Genomic DNA, 17,579 nt, shown 5'->3' on the forward strand with positions numbered 1-17,579 from the left:
CTTGGCCAAGGCCAAGATAGTCGACAAATCCTATGGTCCACCTTCGACGTCTCATTCACAGTAATGGGGAAGGTAATAGAGTGAATGCCTCACAACACGGAAATAATTGGTTCCGTAAGGGCTTTTGTAAAGTGATTTTTTCATGTAGTGAGTCGTCTTTTACATGTAAATAGCCTAATTCGTTCCAGACCCTAGAAAAACCCCACATTAAAGGATTATAAAAAGGATATTTGTAACTATACAGTACTAAATATATGAAAATTACTGTATTTTGATCATTTAATAATAAATTAACATTAATATTCTGAAAAAGAAGTGTTTAATTAGAGCAAACAGTAAAAATAAAGTAACAAAAATGGGGAACCTTACCTTTAGAGTGAGGCGATGTTGGAGAGCGAAGTGCGGTGCGGTATAGGAGGATGAAAACGGCTGAAAACATTTAAGTACAGTGATGCCTCAGGATACGAAATTAATCCGTTCAGGATGCGGTTTCGTATCCTGATATTTTCGTATCCTGAGTCGCGTTTTACATGTAAATAGCCTAATCCGTTCCAAGCCTTATAAAAAGTCATCTTTTCTTTCATAAACACGCTAAACTGTAGTAATAAACATGCAATGCAGCCATTTCTATCATTCAATAATTAACACAACCGTTAAAAACAGCCTAATCCATTCCAGAAACCACTATGAGATTATTCAATAATGTAGTTATAGCCAAGTTATCCCCCCCAAGCCCAAAGAAAACGGTCCGTTTTCTTTACTACTGTATAAAAGTTACGGTACTGTATGTACGTAAAGCATTTAGATCAGTGAAGGTGTATTGTTACCTGTACGTACACCTAAATTAATGATTGATACCTGTACACTCTGAAAAAAAGGTTACAGTTAATTAGTGTAACAAAAAAGTTGAAACTTACCTTTTGATTGAGACGATGTCCGATAGCGAAGTCGCGGCAGAGGAGGATGGCATAAGGCAGAAAACGTAACAAGTGACAGACTACGTACAGTAATTTACACACTTAACACATTAACACTTAAACTTTACGAAATAAAAAAATGGCAGAAATAATTAACACTTAACATTACGTATGGAAAACTATAAAAATGAAAGAAAAATTACTTTAACACTTACCGGTAACATAAAACTTAAAATTGAATAATTTTTTTTTTTGCTTTTTTATAACTTTACGTTTTTCTTATTTTCTAAATCTCTTCTACTTCTTCATCACTTTCTTTTTTCTGTTTCTTTTCTTTACTTTCACCTTCTAATTCTTCATCCCTTCCTCTTTTCTGTTTCTTTTCTTCACTTTCACCTTCGTCTTGGCCTACTAATACCGCTGGCCTCTTTAATAAGAAACTATCCATTGAAGCTTGTTTCTGCCTACTTTTCAACACATTTCTAAAATGCGTTAGGCAAACGTCATTGCAGTGTTGAAGCGCACGGTTGGTATAAACTTTTTCTGGATGTTCCTTTTCGACGTAGTCTGCCATTTTATGTCTGCCGTTTTCAAAGGTGCAACATCCTCCTCATCACTGCTAGAGAGCTGCTCTTGAAAATCACTCACTTGCATCGTCTCCAACTCCTTCAAGTCGTCCGTCGTCAACTCCTCGTGGTGCTCCTCGATAAGTTCATCGATATCTTCTGCGCTAACTTCCAGCCCCATGGACGTACCAAGATGTACGATGTCAGCCACCTCAGACTGCTGAATTGGTTCAGGATCGTCAACGATCTCAGCTTCTCCTCCAGGCTTCCCGAACCCCTCGAAGTCTCGTGCAGAGACAGCATCAGGCCACAGCTTCCTCCAAGATGAGTTTAGGGTACGCCTCGAAACTTCCTGCCAAGCGAGATCAATGAGTTTGAGGCATATCACGATGTTGAAGTGATCTTTCCAAAATTCACGGAGAGTGAGGTTTGTACTCTCTGTGACTTGGAAACATCTCTTGAAGAGATGCTTCGTGTACAATTTTTTTAAATTAGAAATAACTTGCTGGTCCATGGGCTGGAGGAGAGGGGTGGTGTTAGGCGGTAGATACAGGACCTTTATGAAGGAATACTCGGCCAGAAGATATTCCTCAAGGCCAGGAGGGTGAGCTGGAGCATTGTCCAACACCAGCAGACATTTCATAGGGAGGCGCTTTTCTTCCAAATATTTTCGGACAGTCGGACCGAAGCAGACATTCACCCAATCAATGAACAGTTGCCTCGTTACCCAGGCTTTTGCATTCGCCTTCCACATCACGGGAAGGTTCTCCTTGATGACTTTGTGGGCTTTGAAGGCTCGGGGATTTTCTGAATGGTACACCAGCAGGGGCTTTATCTTGCAGTCCCCACTGGCGTTTTCACAAAAAGCAAGGGTAAGCCTGTCCTTCATAGGCTTATGTCCGGGTAGCCTCTTCTCCTCCGCCATTATGAACGTCCGACGAGGCATTTTCTTCCAGAAAAGCCCAGTTTCGTCGCAATTGAAAACTTGCTGCGAACTGTAGCCTTCCTGCAGAGTCAACTCGTCGAACGTTTTAACAAAGGCTTCGGCGGCCTTCGTGTCCGAGCTGGCTGCCTCCCCATGCCGTACCACTGAATGGATGCCAGTCCTTTTCTTGAACTTCTCGAACCACCCACGAGAAGCCTTGAACTTTGGGGGTTCCTGCTGGGATGTTCCTTCTCCTGCTCCTTCTTCGGCCTGAGCACGCACGAGATCACCGAAAATGGCGGAGGCCTTCTGGCAAATTGTAGTCTCAGTGATGGTGTCTCCTGAGATCTCTTTGTCCTTGATCCACACAAGAAGCAGCCTCTCCATCTCGTCATGCACGTGCATTCTCTTGTTGGAGAAAATAGTGACGCCCTTAGAAGGTGTTGCTGCTTTGATGGCCGCCTTCTGCTTCAGGATGGTGCCTATCGTAGACGGATTCCAGCCATACTCCTTGGCGATTGCACTTAAACGCATGCCAGACTCGTACTTTTTAACGATTTCAAGTTTCTTCTCCATCGAGAGCATCGTCTTCTTCTTCTTTCCTTCGGCAACATTCTTGGGACCCATGGCTACAGTAATACGTAATATAATACACTACGTAACGTTATATACAGTCTATGTATAGTAAACACTAATACAGTACAGTGCACAGTAACGAATGTTTATTAACGATAACACGTGGCGTACGAATGTACTGTATATTAACACTAAGTCAAACAAGCGAAAGCACACAATGTCTGTTAACGATACCGCGGTCGGAACGAAAAGAGAGAGAGAGAGATGAACGCCTGTGCGTAGGCAAGCTGGGATAGTTGCCGACCAATAGGAAAGCAGGATCTTATGGCGTCAGCTAGCGTCTGAGTAGGGAGATAACCAATGGGTGAGCGGGAGGCTGTAAGTGAGTCTACCCAAGTTCAAAGTCAGGCGGCGCGCGCTTTTTAAGATTACTCTCGGCGAAGAGTTGGGATCTCGTAAGGTTTTCGTATCCTGAAATTTTATCCGTATCCTGGGGCATAGAAATCTTCGAATCACTTTTCGCATCCTGAATTTTTCGTAAGCAGAAACTTTCGTATCCAGAGGTATCACTGTACAAGTGGCAGAAAACAAACACTTAACTTTACAAAACAGATTTATAAATGACAGAAAACATTACTACTTAATTTTAGAAAATGCATCTACAAATGGCAGGAAATATTAACACTAAACTTTACGATAAACTTAAAATAAGATTTTTTTTTTTTTTCTAAATTTAATGACTACGTATTTTCTTCATCACTGCCACTTTTCTTTCGTTTCTTAGCTGGCGCTTGGTCTGCTTCTACCAAAGGCCTCTTACTAAAATAATCGTCCAAAGAAGCTTGTTTCTTCTTGCTTCTTAAAATTTTCATGAAATAACTCTGGCAAACTTCATTACAGTACTCAGAGCACGACCTGTGAGAATTTTTTTGGGCGTCTCTTTTCTATGAGAGCCACCAATTTTAAGTAGCCATCTATACCCTCTTTAGTTTCTGCTGTTGGTAGTAGGTCATCTCCCCCCCACTGTACTCTTCATAAACGACGTTCACTCGCATGGCCTTCAACTCCTTCAGGCCATCCGTCGTAAGTCCCTCTTGGTGCTCCTTGATAAGCTCATCAATATCAGCCTCATCAACTTCCAGACCCATGAACTTCCCGAGTGTAACGATCTCGGCAACTTGAGATTGAGCATCAGGTTCAGGATCGTCAACATTTTCAGAATCGTCTTCAATTTGGTCTGCGTGGAAGCCCTCGAAATCTCTTGCGGAGATGGCATCAGGCCACAGCTTCTTCCAAGAAGAGTTCTAAGTGCGCCCTGAAATCTCCTGCCAAGCTTGATCGATCATTTTGAAGTATATGACAATATCAAAATGCTCCTTTCAAAATTGACGAAGGGTGAGGTTTGTGCTCTCAATGATTTCGAAACATCTCTTTAAGAGATATTTCGTGAAGAGTTTCTTATAGTTGGAAATCACCTGCTGGTCCATGGGCTGGAGGAGAGGGGTGGTGTTCGGTGGAAGATAGAGAATCTTGATGAAGGAATATTGTGCTGCAATATCTTCATGAAGGGAAGGAGGGTGAGTAGGGGCATTGTCCAGCACCAGCAGGCATTTCATAGGGAAGCACTTCTCTTCCAAATACTTTTTCACAGTCGGGCCAAAATAAATATTCATCCACTCGATAAACAATTGTCTTGTTACCCAGGCTTTTCCATTAGCCCTCCACAATATATTTAGATTTTCCTTAGTGACTTTGTGGGTCTTAAAGGCTTGAGGAGTATCGGAGTGATACACCAGCAGGGGTTTCACCTTGCAATCCCCACTGGCATTTGCACAGAATGCAAGGGTAAGCCTGTCCTTCATAGGCTTATGCTCAGGTAACCTCTTTTCTTCTGCCATGATGTACGTTTGACGAGGCATTTTTTTTCCAGAAAAGCCAAGTCTCGTTGCAATGGAAGACTTGCTGGGGACTGTAGCCTTCCCGGACAGTCAACTCGTCAAATGTCTTAACAAAGGCTTCGCTCGGTTTCATGTCCGAGCTTGCAGCCTCCCCATGACGCGCCACCGAATGAATGCCTGAGCGTCTCTTAAATTTTTCAAACCACCCACGAGAAGCCTTGAACTCTGGGGGTTCCTGCTTCGATGTCCCTTCTCCTGCGTCAGCTCTGGCCTGAGCATGCACGAAATCACCGAAAATGGCGCTGGCTTTCTGGCAGATTATCGCTTCGGTGATAGTGTCTCCAGCCATTTCTTTGTCCTTTATTCAGACAAGCAGCAGTCTCTCCATCTCATCGTGGAGGTGGCTCCTATTGCTGGAGAAAACAGTCACGCCCTTAGGTGTTACTGCTTTGATGGCTTCCTTCTGCTTCATGATCGTTCCTATCATAGATGGATTTCGGCCATATTCCTTTGTGAGCACACTTAACCTCATGCTGGCCTTGTATTTCTAGATTATTTCCATCTTCATCTCCATGGAAAGCATCATCCTCTTCTATCCCTTGACATCAGCAACTTTCTTGGGACCTATGGCTAATGATGTATCGTAAGTATCACACACGATAACAGTACGTACAGTAAAATTGTTACGAAAGCTAAATCACAAACACTAAGTCAATGCGTACGATACCGCTGCCGGAACGAAAAGACATAGGAACGCGAATGCTTAGATGCACGATGGGATACAGTACAGTACATGCCGACCAATAGGAGAGCAGGATCTCACGGTGGTAACTAGCATCCGTGTAGGGAAATAACAAATGGGAACGCAGGAGGATAGTAGTGAGTTTACAGGCTGGCGGCGTGTGAATTTTAAGATCCGTCTCGGATACGGTCGGGCTCCCGCTCCGTACCTCCTTTACCTGTCCAGAACATTTTTTGTGATCTGAGTCGTAAAATTCTTCACATCTCCTTTCGTAAAGTGGAAATTTCGTAAGCCGATTCTTTTGTAGCTAGAGGTTTGACTGTACTAGACTTTGTTCCCAGCAGCTCGGATCCCAGATTTGATACCTTCGGATTGAGATTCCTTCGTAGTATAACCAATGATCCAGATCAACAGCTACTATGCCAGGGAGGAACTTGAAATGCTACCTCAAGAGAACTACAGGAGCTCACCCCCGAGTGTCAGCACACTTCATCAGCTCAGGGAAGGTCAAGAGAAAGATCACCAAGAATACGTTCTTAGCGTGGATTCGCAAGGTCATAAACCGAGCCTTTAGTCCTGATCCTTCTCCTCAATAGAGGAGATCTAGAGCTCATAACGTTAGGCAGGAGTATGTCCTTAGCATTTAAGAAGAACTACTCTGTAACTCAACCTTGCAAGCGGGCATGTCGAAGTATCAAACGACCTTCACCGCTTACTTCCTGCAAGATGTGACCCATAGGAACATGGAGATGTTCTCCGTAGGCGCTGTAGTGGCTACCCAATAAATGCTTTATACACCTCAGGCTCCTTGATGGACAAGTAGCAGATGGTGGAGGGCAGAGTTTAACCATGGTTAAGTCTGGGAAGAATGATAAAAAATAACTGGGTCTGTAGGGGCCTACAGTACTCTGCAAAGCTGGCCTCCACAGTCTGCAGTTAAAACTATTTCCCCTGTGTAGCCTGGTATAGAGATATAAACTTGTCACATCCCCATACCCCCTGGGCGAAGTGGGATTGGGTAACGTCTATGGTTGATTCAAAAGACTCCTACGTTCTGAGAATTCTTACATAGACTAGTCACATTATTATTATTATTACTATTATTATTATTATTATTATTATTATTATTATTATTATTATTATTATTATTATTATTACTAGCAAAGCTACAACCCTAGTTGGAAAAGCAAGATGCTATAAGCCCAAGGGCTTCAATAGGGAAAAATAGCCCAGTGAGGAAAGGAAATAAGGAAATAAATAAATGATGAGAACAAGTTAACAATAAATCATTCTAAAAAGTAACAACCTCAAAGCAGATATGTCCTATATAAACTATTAACAATGTCAAAAACAGATATGTCATATATAAACTATAAAAAGACTCATGTCAGCCTGGTCAACATAAAAATATTTGCTCCAACTTTGAACTTTTGAAGTTCTACTGATTCAACTACCCGATTTGGAAGATCATTCCACAACTTGGTAACAGCTAGCATAAAACTTCTAGAATACTGTGTAGTATTGAGCCTCATGATGGAGAAGGCCTGGCTATTAGAATTAACTGCCTGCCTAGTATTACGAACAGGATAGAATTGTCCAGGGAGATCTGAATGTAAAGGATGGTCAGAGTTATGAAAAATCTTATGCAACATGCATAATGAACTAATTGAACGACGGTGCCAAAGATTAATATCTAGATCAGGAATAAGAAATTTAATAGACTGTAAGTTTCTGTCCAACAAATTAAGATGAGAATCAGTGGCTGAACACCAGACAGGAGAACAATACTCAAAACAAGGTAGAATGAAAGAATTAAAACACTTCTTCAGAATAGATTGATCACTGAAAATCTTAAAAGACTTTCTCAGTAAGCCAATTTTTTGTGCTATTGAAGAAGACACAGACTTAATGTGTTTCTCAAAAGTAAATTTGCTGTCGAGAATCTCTCCTAAAATTTTAAAAGAGTCATACAAATTTAAAGAAACATTATCAATACTGAGGTCCGGATGTTGAGGAGCCACTGTCCTTGACCTACTTACAATTGTAATTTGAGTTTTATTAGGATTCAACTTCATACCCCATGATTTGCACCATGCACGAATTTTATCTAAATCTCTATTAAGGGATTCACCAACCCCAGATCTACATTCAGGGGATGGAATTGATGCAAAGAGAGTAGCATCATCTGCATATGCAACAAGATTGTTTTCTAGGCCAATCCACATGTCATTTGTATATACTGTAGTATGAAAAGTAATGGGCCGAGAACACTACCCTGTGGAACACCGGATATCACATTCCTATACTCACTATGGTGTCCATCAACAACAACTCTTTGAGATCTATTACTTAAAAAATCAATAATAATGCTAAGAAACGACCTACCCACTCCCAACTGTTTTGAGTTTGAAAATAAGGGCCTCTTGATTAACACGGTCAAAGGCAGCACTAAAATCAAGGTCAATCATACAAACTTCCTGACCACAACCAAGGGATTTCTGTACAGCATTGGAGATTGTAAGAAGGGCATCACATGCTCCAAGGCCTTTACAAAAACCAAATTGCAAACTAGGGAATAGATGATTATCTTCAGCAAACCTATTAAGACGTTTTGCCAGAAGACGCTCAAAAACTTTAGATAATATGAGAGTTATGGAAATTGGGCGGTAATCAGTGGGACTTGAGCTACCGCAAACACATTTACATAGAGGAGTAACATTACCAATCCTCCAACAAGTGCTAAAAGCTCCTCTCCTTGCTAACTTGCGCAAAGTAACAGATAACTTTGGAGCTAAGAAATCTGCTGTCTTTATGAAAAACCAATGAAAAATACCATTTTGGTCTACACCTCCATAAGCATCAAGGTCCATCAACAGAGCTTTAGTTTCACGAGATCGAAAAGCTAAACTAGTTAGTTTAACCTCAGGAAAACATGAATGAGGAAGTTCAAGTTTTTCATTACTCTGTTTACTGTCAAAAACATCAGCCAAAAGGGTTGCCTTTTCCTTTGGACAGTGAGTGACTGAGCCATCTGGTTTAAGTAAAGGAGGAACTGTTGCATCTACACCAAAAAGTGCAGATGTAAGGGTAGACCACCATTTATGTTCCTGAATTATACCAGAAAGGGTTTCTTTTATGGTTAATTTGTACTCCTTTTCAGTTGAGGCATAAACTCTCTAAGCAAAAGCTCGAAGCTGAATATAGTCATTCCAGGTCAAATCTGATCTGTTACCCTTCCAAAGATGATAGGCCTCCTGCTCCTCCAAATAAGCATGTCTACAATCATCATTGAACCATGGTTTGTCCTTCATTCGGTACCTTAGCACACGAGAAGGGATACGCCTATCAATTATGTTGACTATATTCTCATTCAAAGGGACAACAGGATCTACACTACTATATAATTGTGACCAATTCAAGCATGAAAGATCATGAAAAATCCCATTCCAGTCTGCTTGGGATTTTATATAAATTTTACAAGAGTATAATATATCAGGGACAGGCTACTCAGTCTTCACTACTAATGAAATCAAGGCATGATCAGATGTCCCGACTGGAGAACCAACCTTACTAGTTATAACGCCAGGGGAGTCAGTGTATACGAGATCCAAGCAATTACCAGACCTGTGTGTAGCTTCATTTATGATTTGCTCACAGCCCGATTCAGAGGCAAAGTCTAAAGCTCTTAAGCCATGGCGGTCGGTAGGAGAAATAGAACTTAACCACTCCCTATGGTGAGCATTAAAATCACCAACAAAGACAAAAGAAGCCTTTCTATCATCTTTTTGTATCTTAGCCATAATGGTAAGAAGACAATCAAAGATAGAATCATCCATGTCTGGATTCCGGTAGATCAAACACAAATAAAAGTTGTTATGCTTGCCACAAACTTTTATTACCTGAATCTCATGACATCCACATTGATAGCAGGACTTATGAGAAGCAGGGTTCTCAGTCCTAATATACACAGCCATTCCCCTGGCCCTAGGGATGGTATCACATTTCAACATTATTGGCTTCTTAAAACCAGTTATAAGGAGCTCAGATGAGTGCCTCATATTAGAAACCGGAATTTCTGAGCACAAAAGAATATCATACTGTTTGGATTGCTAGTATCACACAATCACACAGTTTGCTCGGGCCGTGAGCAGTGCATGGCACGAAATTTAGCGAGGTGTCGGGGTGTCTCCTTGTTGCACGTGGAGCATGTATGGGAAAACCCCCTGGTCAAATACCAGCCAGTTGGTTCTTACTTCCACCCTCCTAATGGGTGAGCCATCCCTATAAATAGTGAAAGGTTTTGTATTTAGTTGCAGAATGAATGACAAATTTAGAAGTAATTTGTATTTTTCCTAATTATACAAACCTAGAGCTACTTATACAAATTGGCATGCCATCACCTGTTCCTCAATAAGTCCTGCCAGTAATAAAAAGTGACGAGACAACAGAGGTTAGTTACACCTTGCTAAAAGGCTTATGGCTAGTCTTTCAACTTTGCCAGAAGTATAGTCCCTGTAAATTTGTCATATCAATAAACTGCACTCAAATCATGCTCCATTTATTACATTGCCATCATTTGAGATGAATTTTGTAGTCCGTACCTTTGCTGAACGGTTGTTGGGATTTTTTCTAATTGTTAAAAAAAATTCATTTATATTTGGGTATATTATACATAAATGATATTTTATTTCTATGAAATTCACCCGAGATTCATATGGGTTTATCTTTGAAAACTTCACTTGCGTTTACTTGTATCATTTAAGATTTTCCTATTCTCCATCGCTCCCAATTGCCACTCATCGTCAATGTCCTTGGATGTCAGGATGCCAGAAAACTTCAAATCAGTCGGTCAGTCCCAATTGCTACTTCGAGTACAGTGGAACCTCTACATACAATTGTCTTTACATACAATTGTTCCAACATCCGAAGTAAAATTCTATCAAATTTTTGTCTCGACACCCGAAGTAATGCTCCAACATCCGATGTAGATCTTGTTTACGCCGGTAGATGGCAGCACATAAGAGGGACGCCATTGAGCGTCGAGTGCTCTGTTCTCTGTTCTTGTGTGTATCGTGTGGTTGTCCTCTGTTTGGTCTGTTATTAACAGTGCTTATTTTCTTCCTTTTCTCACATTTCCTATTTTGATTTTACCTATAATCATGGTGCCTAAGAAGCAAGTTTCAGTACAGGTAGTGGTGCGAAAAGGAAGAAGGCAATTCTTTCATTAGAATTGAAATAAGAAATTATAGAAAAACATGAGAGCAGTGTGCATGTGAGTGATATGGCTAAACAATATGGCCGGAATAGGCCTATGATCTCGACGATCATCAAGCAGAAGGCAGCCATTAAAGCAGTCAAACCATCTAAGGGGATCACCATTATTACAAAACATCGTAGCAATACCCTGGAAGAGGTAGAACGCCTTTTGTTGATAGGGATAAAGGACAAAGAGATTGTTGGCAATGATAGGGATAAAGGACAAAGAGATTGTTGGCAATGTTCATTTGTGAGAAGGGCCAGCGTGATGAACAGAAAGAAAGAAAAAAGTGAAGCAAAGAAAACTAAGATAGCATTAATAAGCCCTTTTAAAAAAGTCCTCCCTCTTTTTCTGTTTCTCTCTAAACATAGCATTAACATGTTCTTTAAATAAAATCTCTCTATCTCTCTCTCTCTCTCTCTCTCTCTCTCTCTCTCTCTCTCTCTCTCTCTCTCTCTCTCTCTCTGTTCTTCTTCGCTGTTATAGTGTTAGAGACGTCTATTATTTTTTTTCCGAGAGAGAGAGAGATTAAACAAAAATGTGTTTAGAGTACATATGATTTTTAACAGCGTCAACGAGTTGAAAGACAGTTAAATGTAACTAAGAAAGTAATAACGGCAAATCTGAATTCCTTTATTAACTAAAACAAATATTGATACAAACACACTTGTGTGCGTATGCACAAACACACACACAGGTGTAGGAATTGCTACGCAGTTAGAGACAGACGGTCGGGGTGGAGGTAGACATGGTGACTGCGATAACATACCGTAACTCGTCACTGAAAGTGATGAAAATTGAAAATCAAAAGAAAAAAAATGTAAAAAATATGAAATATAAAAAAAAGTAAATAAGCTAAGTTAGATTAAAGTTTCCATAGTGTAAGTTACGGTACGTTATCGCAGTCACCATCTCTACCTCCTCGCCGATCGTGTCTCCTCCTGCATAGGAATTCCTACACCTGTGTGTGTGTGTTTGTGCATATGCGCACGAGTGTGTTTGTATCAATATTTGTTTTAGTTAAGAAAGGAATTCAGATTCGCTGATTTTGCTTTTTTAGTTACATTTAATTGTCTTTCAACTCGTTGACGCTGTTAAAAATCTTATGTACACAACACATTTTTGTTTAATCTCTCTCTCTCTCTCTCTCTCTCTCTCTCTCTCTCTCTCTCTCTCTCTCTCTCTCTCTCTCAGAAAAAATTAATAGACGTCTCTAACACTAACAGTGAAGAAGAACAAGAGAGAGAGAGAGAGAGAGAGAGAGAGAGAGAGAGAGAGAGAGAGAGAGAGAGAGAAAGAAAGAGAAAGAGAGAGAGAGAGAGAGAGTATTTATTTAAAGAATATGTTAACACCATGTCTACCTTCTCGCCGATAGTCCGTCTCCTCCTGCGTAGCAATTCCTACACCTGCGTTGGCCTGTCTCTAAGGTAAAGTGACAATAAAAACACATTTTTTATTTATTATTTCTTTATAATTATCTTTTTTACATCATTCTTTCATATTATGCAATTATGTTATTGTTATGTGTAATTATATGTAGTAATCTATTAAGGAGTTATTATAGGTTTTGGACTGTGGAACGAATTATACAAATTACAGTGTATTCTTATGGGAATATTTGCTCCAACATACGATTGTTTTAACATACGAAGCAGTTTCTGGAACGAATTAAGATCGTATGTAGAGGTTCCACTGTATACTGTTGCGGTATACATGTCTTTGTCTGGCAAGAAGCAAGGTCCATTATGCAGTATCTTCATTGAGCTCATTCCAGATTGAGGGAGAGAATGTTCAGGATATTGAAAAAGCCAAGTAGGAGTTCCAGCATGACTCCTCATTATTCTCGGAGACTGTTTCTGCCAGGTTATTCCAATAGAGAGAAAGCTTGCCACTATATCATCAAACTTATTAATAGAATTGAATGGTCAAATTTTAAGGATTTGGGATTGTGAGGAGAATAAAATTAAATTTAGAAGTACAGTACAGTTGTATTATGGTTTATTTATTGTTATAGATGACTTAGATATTTATTAAGGAAAGTACATAAAACTAGGAATTTATACAGGTCTGTACCGTACTTTTACTGTAATAAAACTAACAGTAAAGTTATTGGACTGCAAGAAAATGATGTACTGTAGCGCGTTATTAAGGCTGTTAGTCGACTGCATGTAGGCTTTGGGCAGTTGGTTAAGGGGCTATGAGTTCACTGACCGTAGGGCACCAATATTACTGTATTTTTTTATCTTTGAGATGGTCTCTGTCACTTAACCGAGAAGGTTGAGGGATGACTGTATTAGTGGATTGCAGGCTCTCTCCAAGTTGATGGACTTTGCTGTGGATAAAATTATTTTGCCCCACTTGGCATCCTTTAAGGCCAAGAATTATTTCAAAGTTAAGTGTCTTTTTGAATTTTCCTCATTCCCTCTTCAGAGAGGAAGGTGAGCAGTGCTTCAAAGAATAGGTTCCTTTGTCCTGATAAAGCTGTAAAGTTTTATTCAGACAAGGTGGATAGTATTAGGATAAGGTTCTAAATTTGTTTTGAGGGCTAGGTGTGTTGGGGCACCCTCTCTCCAAGAATGCTTATTAAGGCTTTAGTGACGGAAACTCACTTTGAACTGGATGCCAGACAGGTGAAAGAATTTGGAAAGGTTTGTGACAGCAGCAGAGTGGTGTATCAAATTTGATTTTGCCAAGCAATATTTAAAGGAAGTCTGGCTTTCTTATAAAGATCGCTGGATGCTAGGTCCTATGGTAGCAGTAGGTGATGTATATATTTTAGTATTTGAGATGTGTATTTTGGGTGCCGTAATTGGTATCAATTAAGGTACCTTTAATTTTGTGTTGAATCTTTTGTTTCCAACATGGCAAGGGATATTTTAGGATAGATGCTGATGCAAATGAAGCTTTAGAGGATAAAGCCATACGAGCCTCAGCTGAGTATAGAAATAATAAATTTTATTATTAGAATTCTATTTTTTTTTTTTCATGATAGTAAAATATTTTCTCATTGTTATGAAATTGCTCATGAAAATACCTTGGCAAAGAGTTATTCTTCAATGAATACAGTGTTTTATTACTATTGGTGATGGGGAATAGTTGAAAGTGAAGATCAACCAGATGACTTAGCTGTTCCTATAGAGGATCCTATAGATAACCCTATAGATGAAGGAATAGCCGACACTCAGGAAACTCCATTAGAAGAACCACAGGTTCCTCTAGATTCCTTAGTGACCACTGATGTCAACAATGACGAAGGTATTCTTGCGTTGTGATCGATCCTTTCGTTTTAGCTCATTAAAGGAATTCGGGCTTTACTGTACTGTGAATTCTTACTAGATTCTACCAAAGTTCTGAAATTAATAAATACAGTAGATAAATATCAATATAGTTTGAGGATGAAAAAAAAAGCCTGAAAGGGACATTTCATAAAAGATTACAAACATTATTTTAAATTCTTATTTGAGAGATATGTGCTGCCCATTTGATTGGTAGTATCTGTTGGGGAAATCACAGTTGATAAGGTTAATTTATCTGTATTGCTCTGTAAAAGCATATTGCTGAATGGTGCCACAATCTCCTACATGACAATAATGGAAGTTGTAACCATGCAAATTTTTTATATATTGTGCTACTGCAGGTTGTTCAAAACTCGATTTATAATATAAATGCTTAAATTTTAATCTGTAGTGAACTCCTTACTAGTAACTTTTTATTCAATAAAGAAGACTCATGACATTAGTGCCACTTTGAAACACCAAATATTTTGTGAGATTGTTTTCTTCAAGATATATTACCTCTCATTGTTATTTACTTTAGTACTAATTATAAACCTATTCTAGCCATTTTCTCTATCTAAGAAAGTGTCTAATTTTTAATAATTAACATCTTATTAGGTTTTCCAGTGACTACTTGTATTAATCATTTGTCATCTTTCTGTAATTTACAATATGCATCCATTATGTAACTTACAATTATCATTAGAAGCCTACAGTAGCTCAAAAGGGCACCATTCTAACTCATAAATGCTTGATTTATCAGGACAGTAAAATACTTGCAGTGCACTAAATGTTAACTTTAGAAGATTTTAAAGTTCCTTTTTTCATATCCTCTCACTCAAGAAGATTTTAAACTTCCCTTTTTCATATTCTCTTACTCCATTCCCTATTTCATTGCCTTTCAGTATTTAGTTTTCTAGAATTTCTTGTTCCTACATCTTTTATTAATATTGGTTTGTTTACCTAATAATACTAAAGAAACTAAATCTGGTACTGTACATATGCCATGTTCTACTTTCTTGCATTGATTAAGTATTGTAATGAATTTCCTTGAGTTCCTAAGACCCTTAGTTTAGATATCTTGTAGTGTCTAAGAGCTCAACTGGCTCCATCAGACCTTCCCAAACAATCTTGGACATTCAGCAACATTTATATGATTGATGGTGTTTTGTTTTAAAGATTTTATAATCTAATGCTTCCTCCCAATCCTGCTTTTTTTTGCATGCTAAATCTAAACAAAATGTAAGTTGGATAGTGGATGCATATCTTTTGGTTCAGGTGATACTACTGTCATAGTAGTGCAAGTTGTCTTTGTGAGTCTATGAATCTGAATATGTAAATAGCTATTATTTTGTAGGAAAAACAATTTTTATGTAGTAAAACTGTTTTAATTAACTCAAATCCTGCTGCCATGGATCATAATAGCCAATTTTAATTACTGCATGGAAAATTATAAAAGAAATGTAATCAGCTAGCTTCTTTGCTTATCAAATATATTTCTTTATGTATAGTATATCAGCAATGCTCCTTTACTTATCAGCTAGATTTCTTCATTTATTACCTAAACTTATTTACATAATTGTTTACTTAACAGCTGCAAATCATTACATATCAGCCACACCTCATTACCTGTCAGCTATACTTCTTTATATAACAGTTAAATTTCTTTATTACACTTATCAATTACACTTCTTTACCTACTTGGAAGAGTTCTTTACTTACCAGCTACACTTCATTACATATCAGATAAAAATCTTTAGTAATCAGCATCATTTAACTTGAAAGCGTTTACTTATTAGGTACTCATCTTTACTGATAAGCTGCACATTCATACTTTTAAGCTATCTTTTCTTACTTATCAACTACACTTTTTTATTACATATTACCTACATTTTCATGATTTTTTTTTTTTTCATAGGTTACCTCTTTAGACATAATATCGTTTGTTTTATATGGTTTGAAACTCTCATATGTTGATGAAAGGTCCTAGTACCATATACCAGGTAGTAGAAATATGAGAGACTACCAGAGGCCAGCCGAGTTGCCATACCCAGGGAGACAAAGGCAGACTTCATGCACTAGAATTAGGAGGTCCTATCCCACTATGCCAATGAAGACACTTAACTTTTTTCCAAAGTTCCTACAGATGAAACAAGTTCATTGAGTGAAACTGGTGGGAACAAATTGAGTGTGGTTCAAGAGATAGAAGCCAAGGACCCTTACCATTGATAGTAAGGACATGCTCATGTCTTTAGTAGTACAGTCAGCCCTCCTTCGCAGTAGTTAGGTTACAGACACAGCCGCGAAAAGGGGATTTTCGCGAATAAATGCTGCACTAGGGAGGCCTAACTCCTAACCTAAAAAGTCACTGCCCCCATGCCACGAGCGGGTGCCTGAGCTGATGATTAACACAGTAAATACTACCTAATACTGTTTAATTTTGGTTTCTACAAAAGTTTTTAATCATATGTACAGTATATTTGCACACATGTAATGGACACAGTAAGGTTACAGTACAGTATTGTGCTAAGGTAAAGTTTACCAAGTCGTCATCATCCCTTTACTGTTCTTTATAACAAAAGTTTTTCCTATCTAGTAATACTGTACTGTAACCTAATGCTCACTGATACTGTAGTGTATATTACTGTGATATATGTACAGTAATTTTACTACAGCACAGCTTAACTGTATTTACTGTAAGTGTTCGATATTTTCGTTCAAACGACTCGTAGCCTAAGCGTTTCCTTGTAACATGACACAACTTCTTATGTGTTGCCTCTTTCGTAGTGTTATATCTATACTTTCTTAAAGAAATACAGCTTATTTTAAAAACTAAAAACTTAAATATCTCGATGATAATGGTTTCTTTTATAGATAAACAACAAAAACAGTGCGTTTGATTACTTTTCAACCGCAGATCTCTCTCTCTCTCTCTCTCTCTCTCTCTCTCTCTCTCTCTCTCTCTCTCTCTCTCTCTCTCATAAAAGTTTAAAATATTCTATTTCATTTCGGAAGCATTATTGCAGTCTAGAAAATTACAATTATTCAAATAGTTAACTGTGCTTTAATAAAACATTTATGTACTTTTGTTTTAAATTTCGGGTGTATTTGATCAATCTAAGTATTTTGGGTGCCGTGATCAGATCACCTGATGCATATACGAATCAATAAAAGAGTATTTTTTATGCTCTATTTCTTAACTTATTCAAAACATCTATATGTAGTTAATATAGTATTACATAAGCACTGATGTGTTGTAAGCTATCATAATTTTCATATACATTTATAACTCATTACAGTATTAGTTCTCTCTCTTATTCGATGCCAAGATGCCAGAAAACTTCAAATCATTCATATTCTCTCTCTCTCTCTCTCTCTCTCTCTCTCTCTCTCTCTCATACCTGTACTGTACATCTACATTAC

At 38.5% G+C, this 17,579-nt stretch overlaps 1 protein-coding gene across 3 annotated transcripts in view; it reads left to right on the forward strand.

Moving 5' to 3' along the window:
- The window catches only part of IFT54 (intraflagellar transport 54), a 334,194-nt gene that overhangs the window by 211,134 nt on the left and 105,481 nt on the right, over nt 1-17,579 (forward strand). For 2 of the 3 annotated variants that reach the window (XM_068358769.1, XM_068358771.1), the window contains one exon: nt 13,978-14,136. The exons of the other annotated variant lie outside the window; for it this stretch is intronic. In XM_068358769.1, coding sequence (XP_068214870.1) covers nt 13,978-14,136 — 159 coding nt within the window. The remainder of the gene's footprint in view (nt 1-13,977; nt 14,137-17,579) is intronic. 3 annotated transcript variants of the gene reach the window in all.

This window comes from Palaemon carinicauda, chromosome 35 (assembly GCF_036898095.1).
Source record: "Palaemon carinicauda isolate YSFRI2023 chromosome 35, ASM3689809v2, whole genome shotgun sequence".
NCBI lineage: Eukaryota > Metazoa > Arthropoda > Malacostraca > Decapoda > Palaemonidae > Palaemon > Palaemon carinicauda.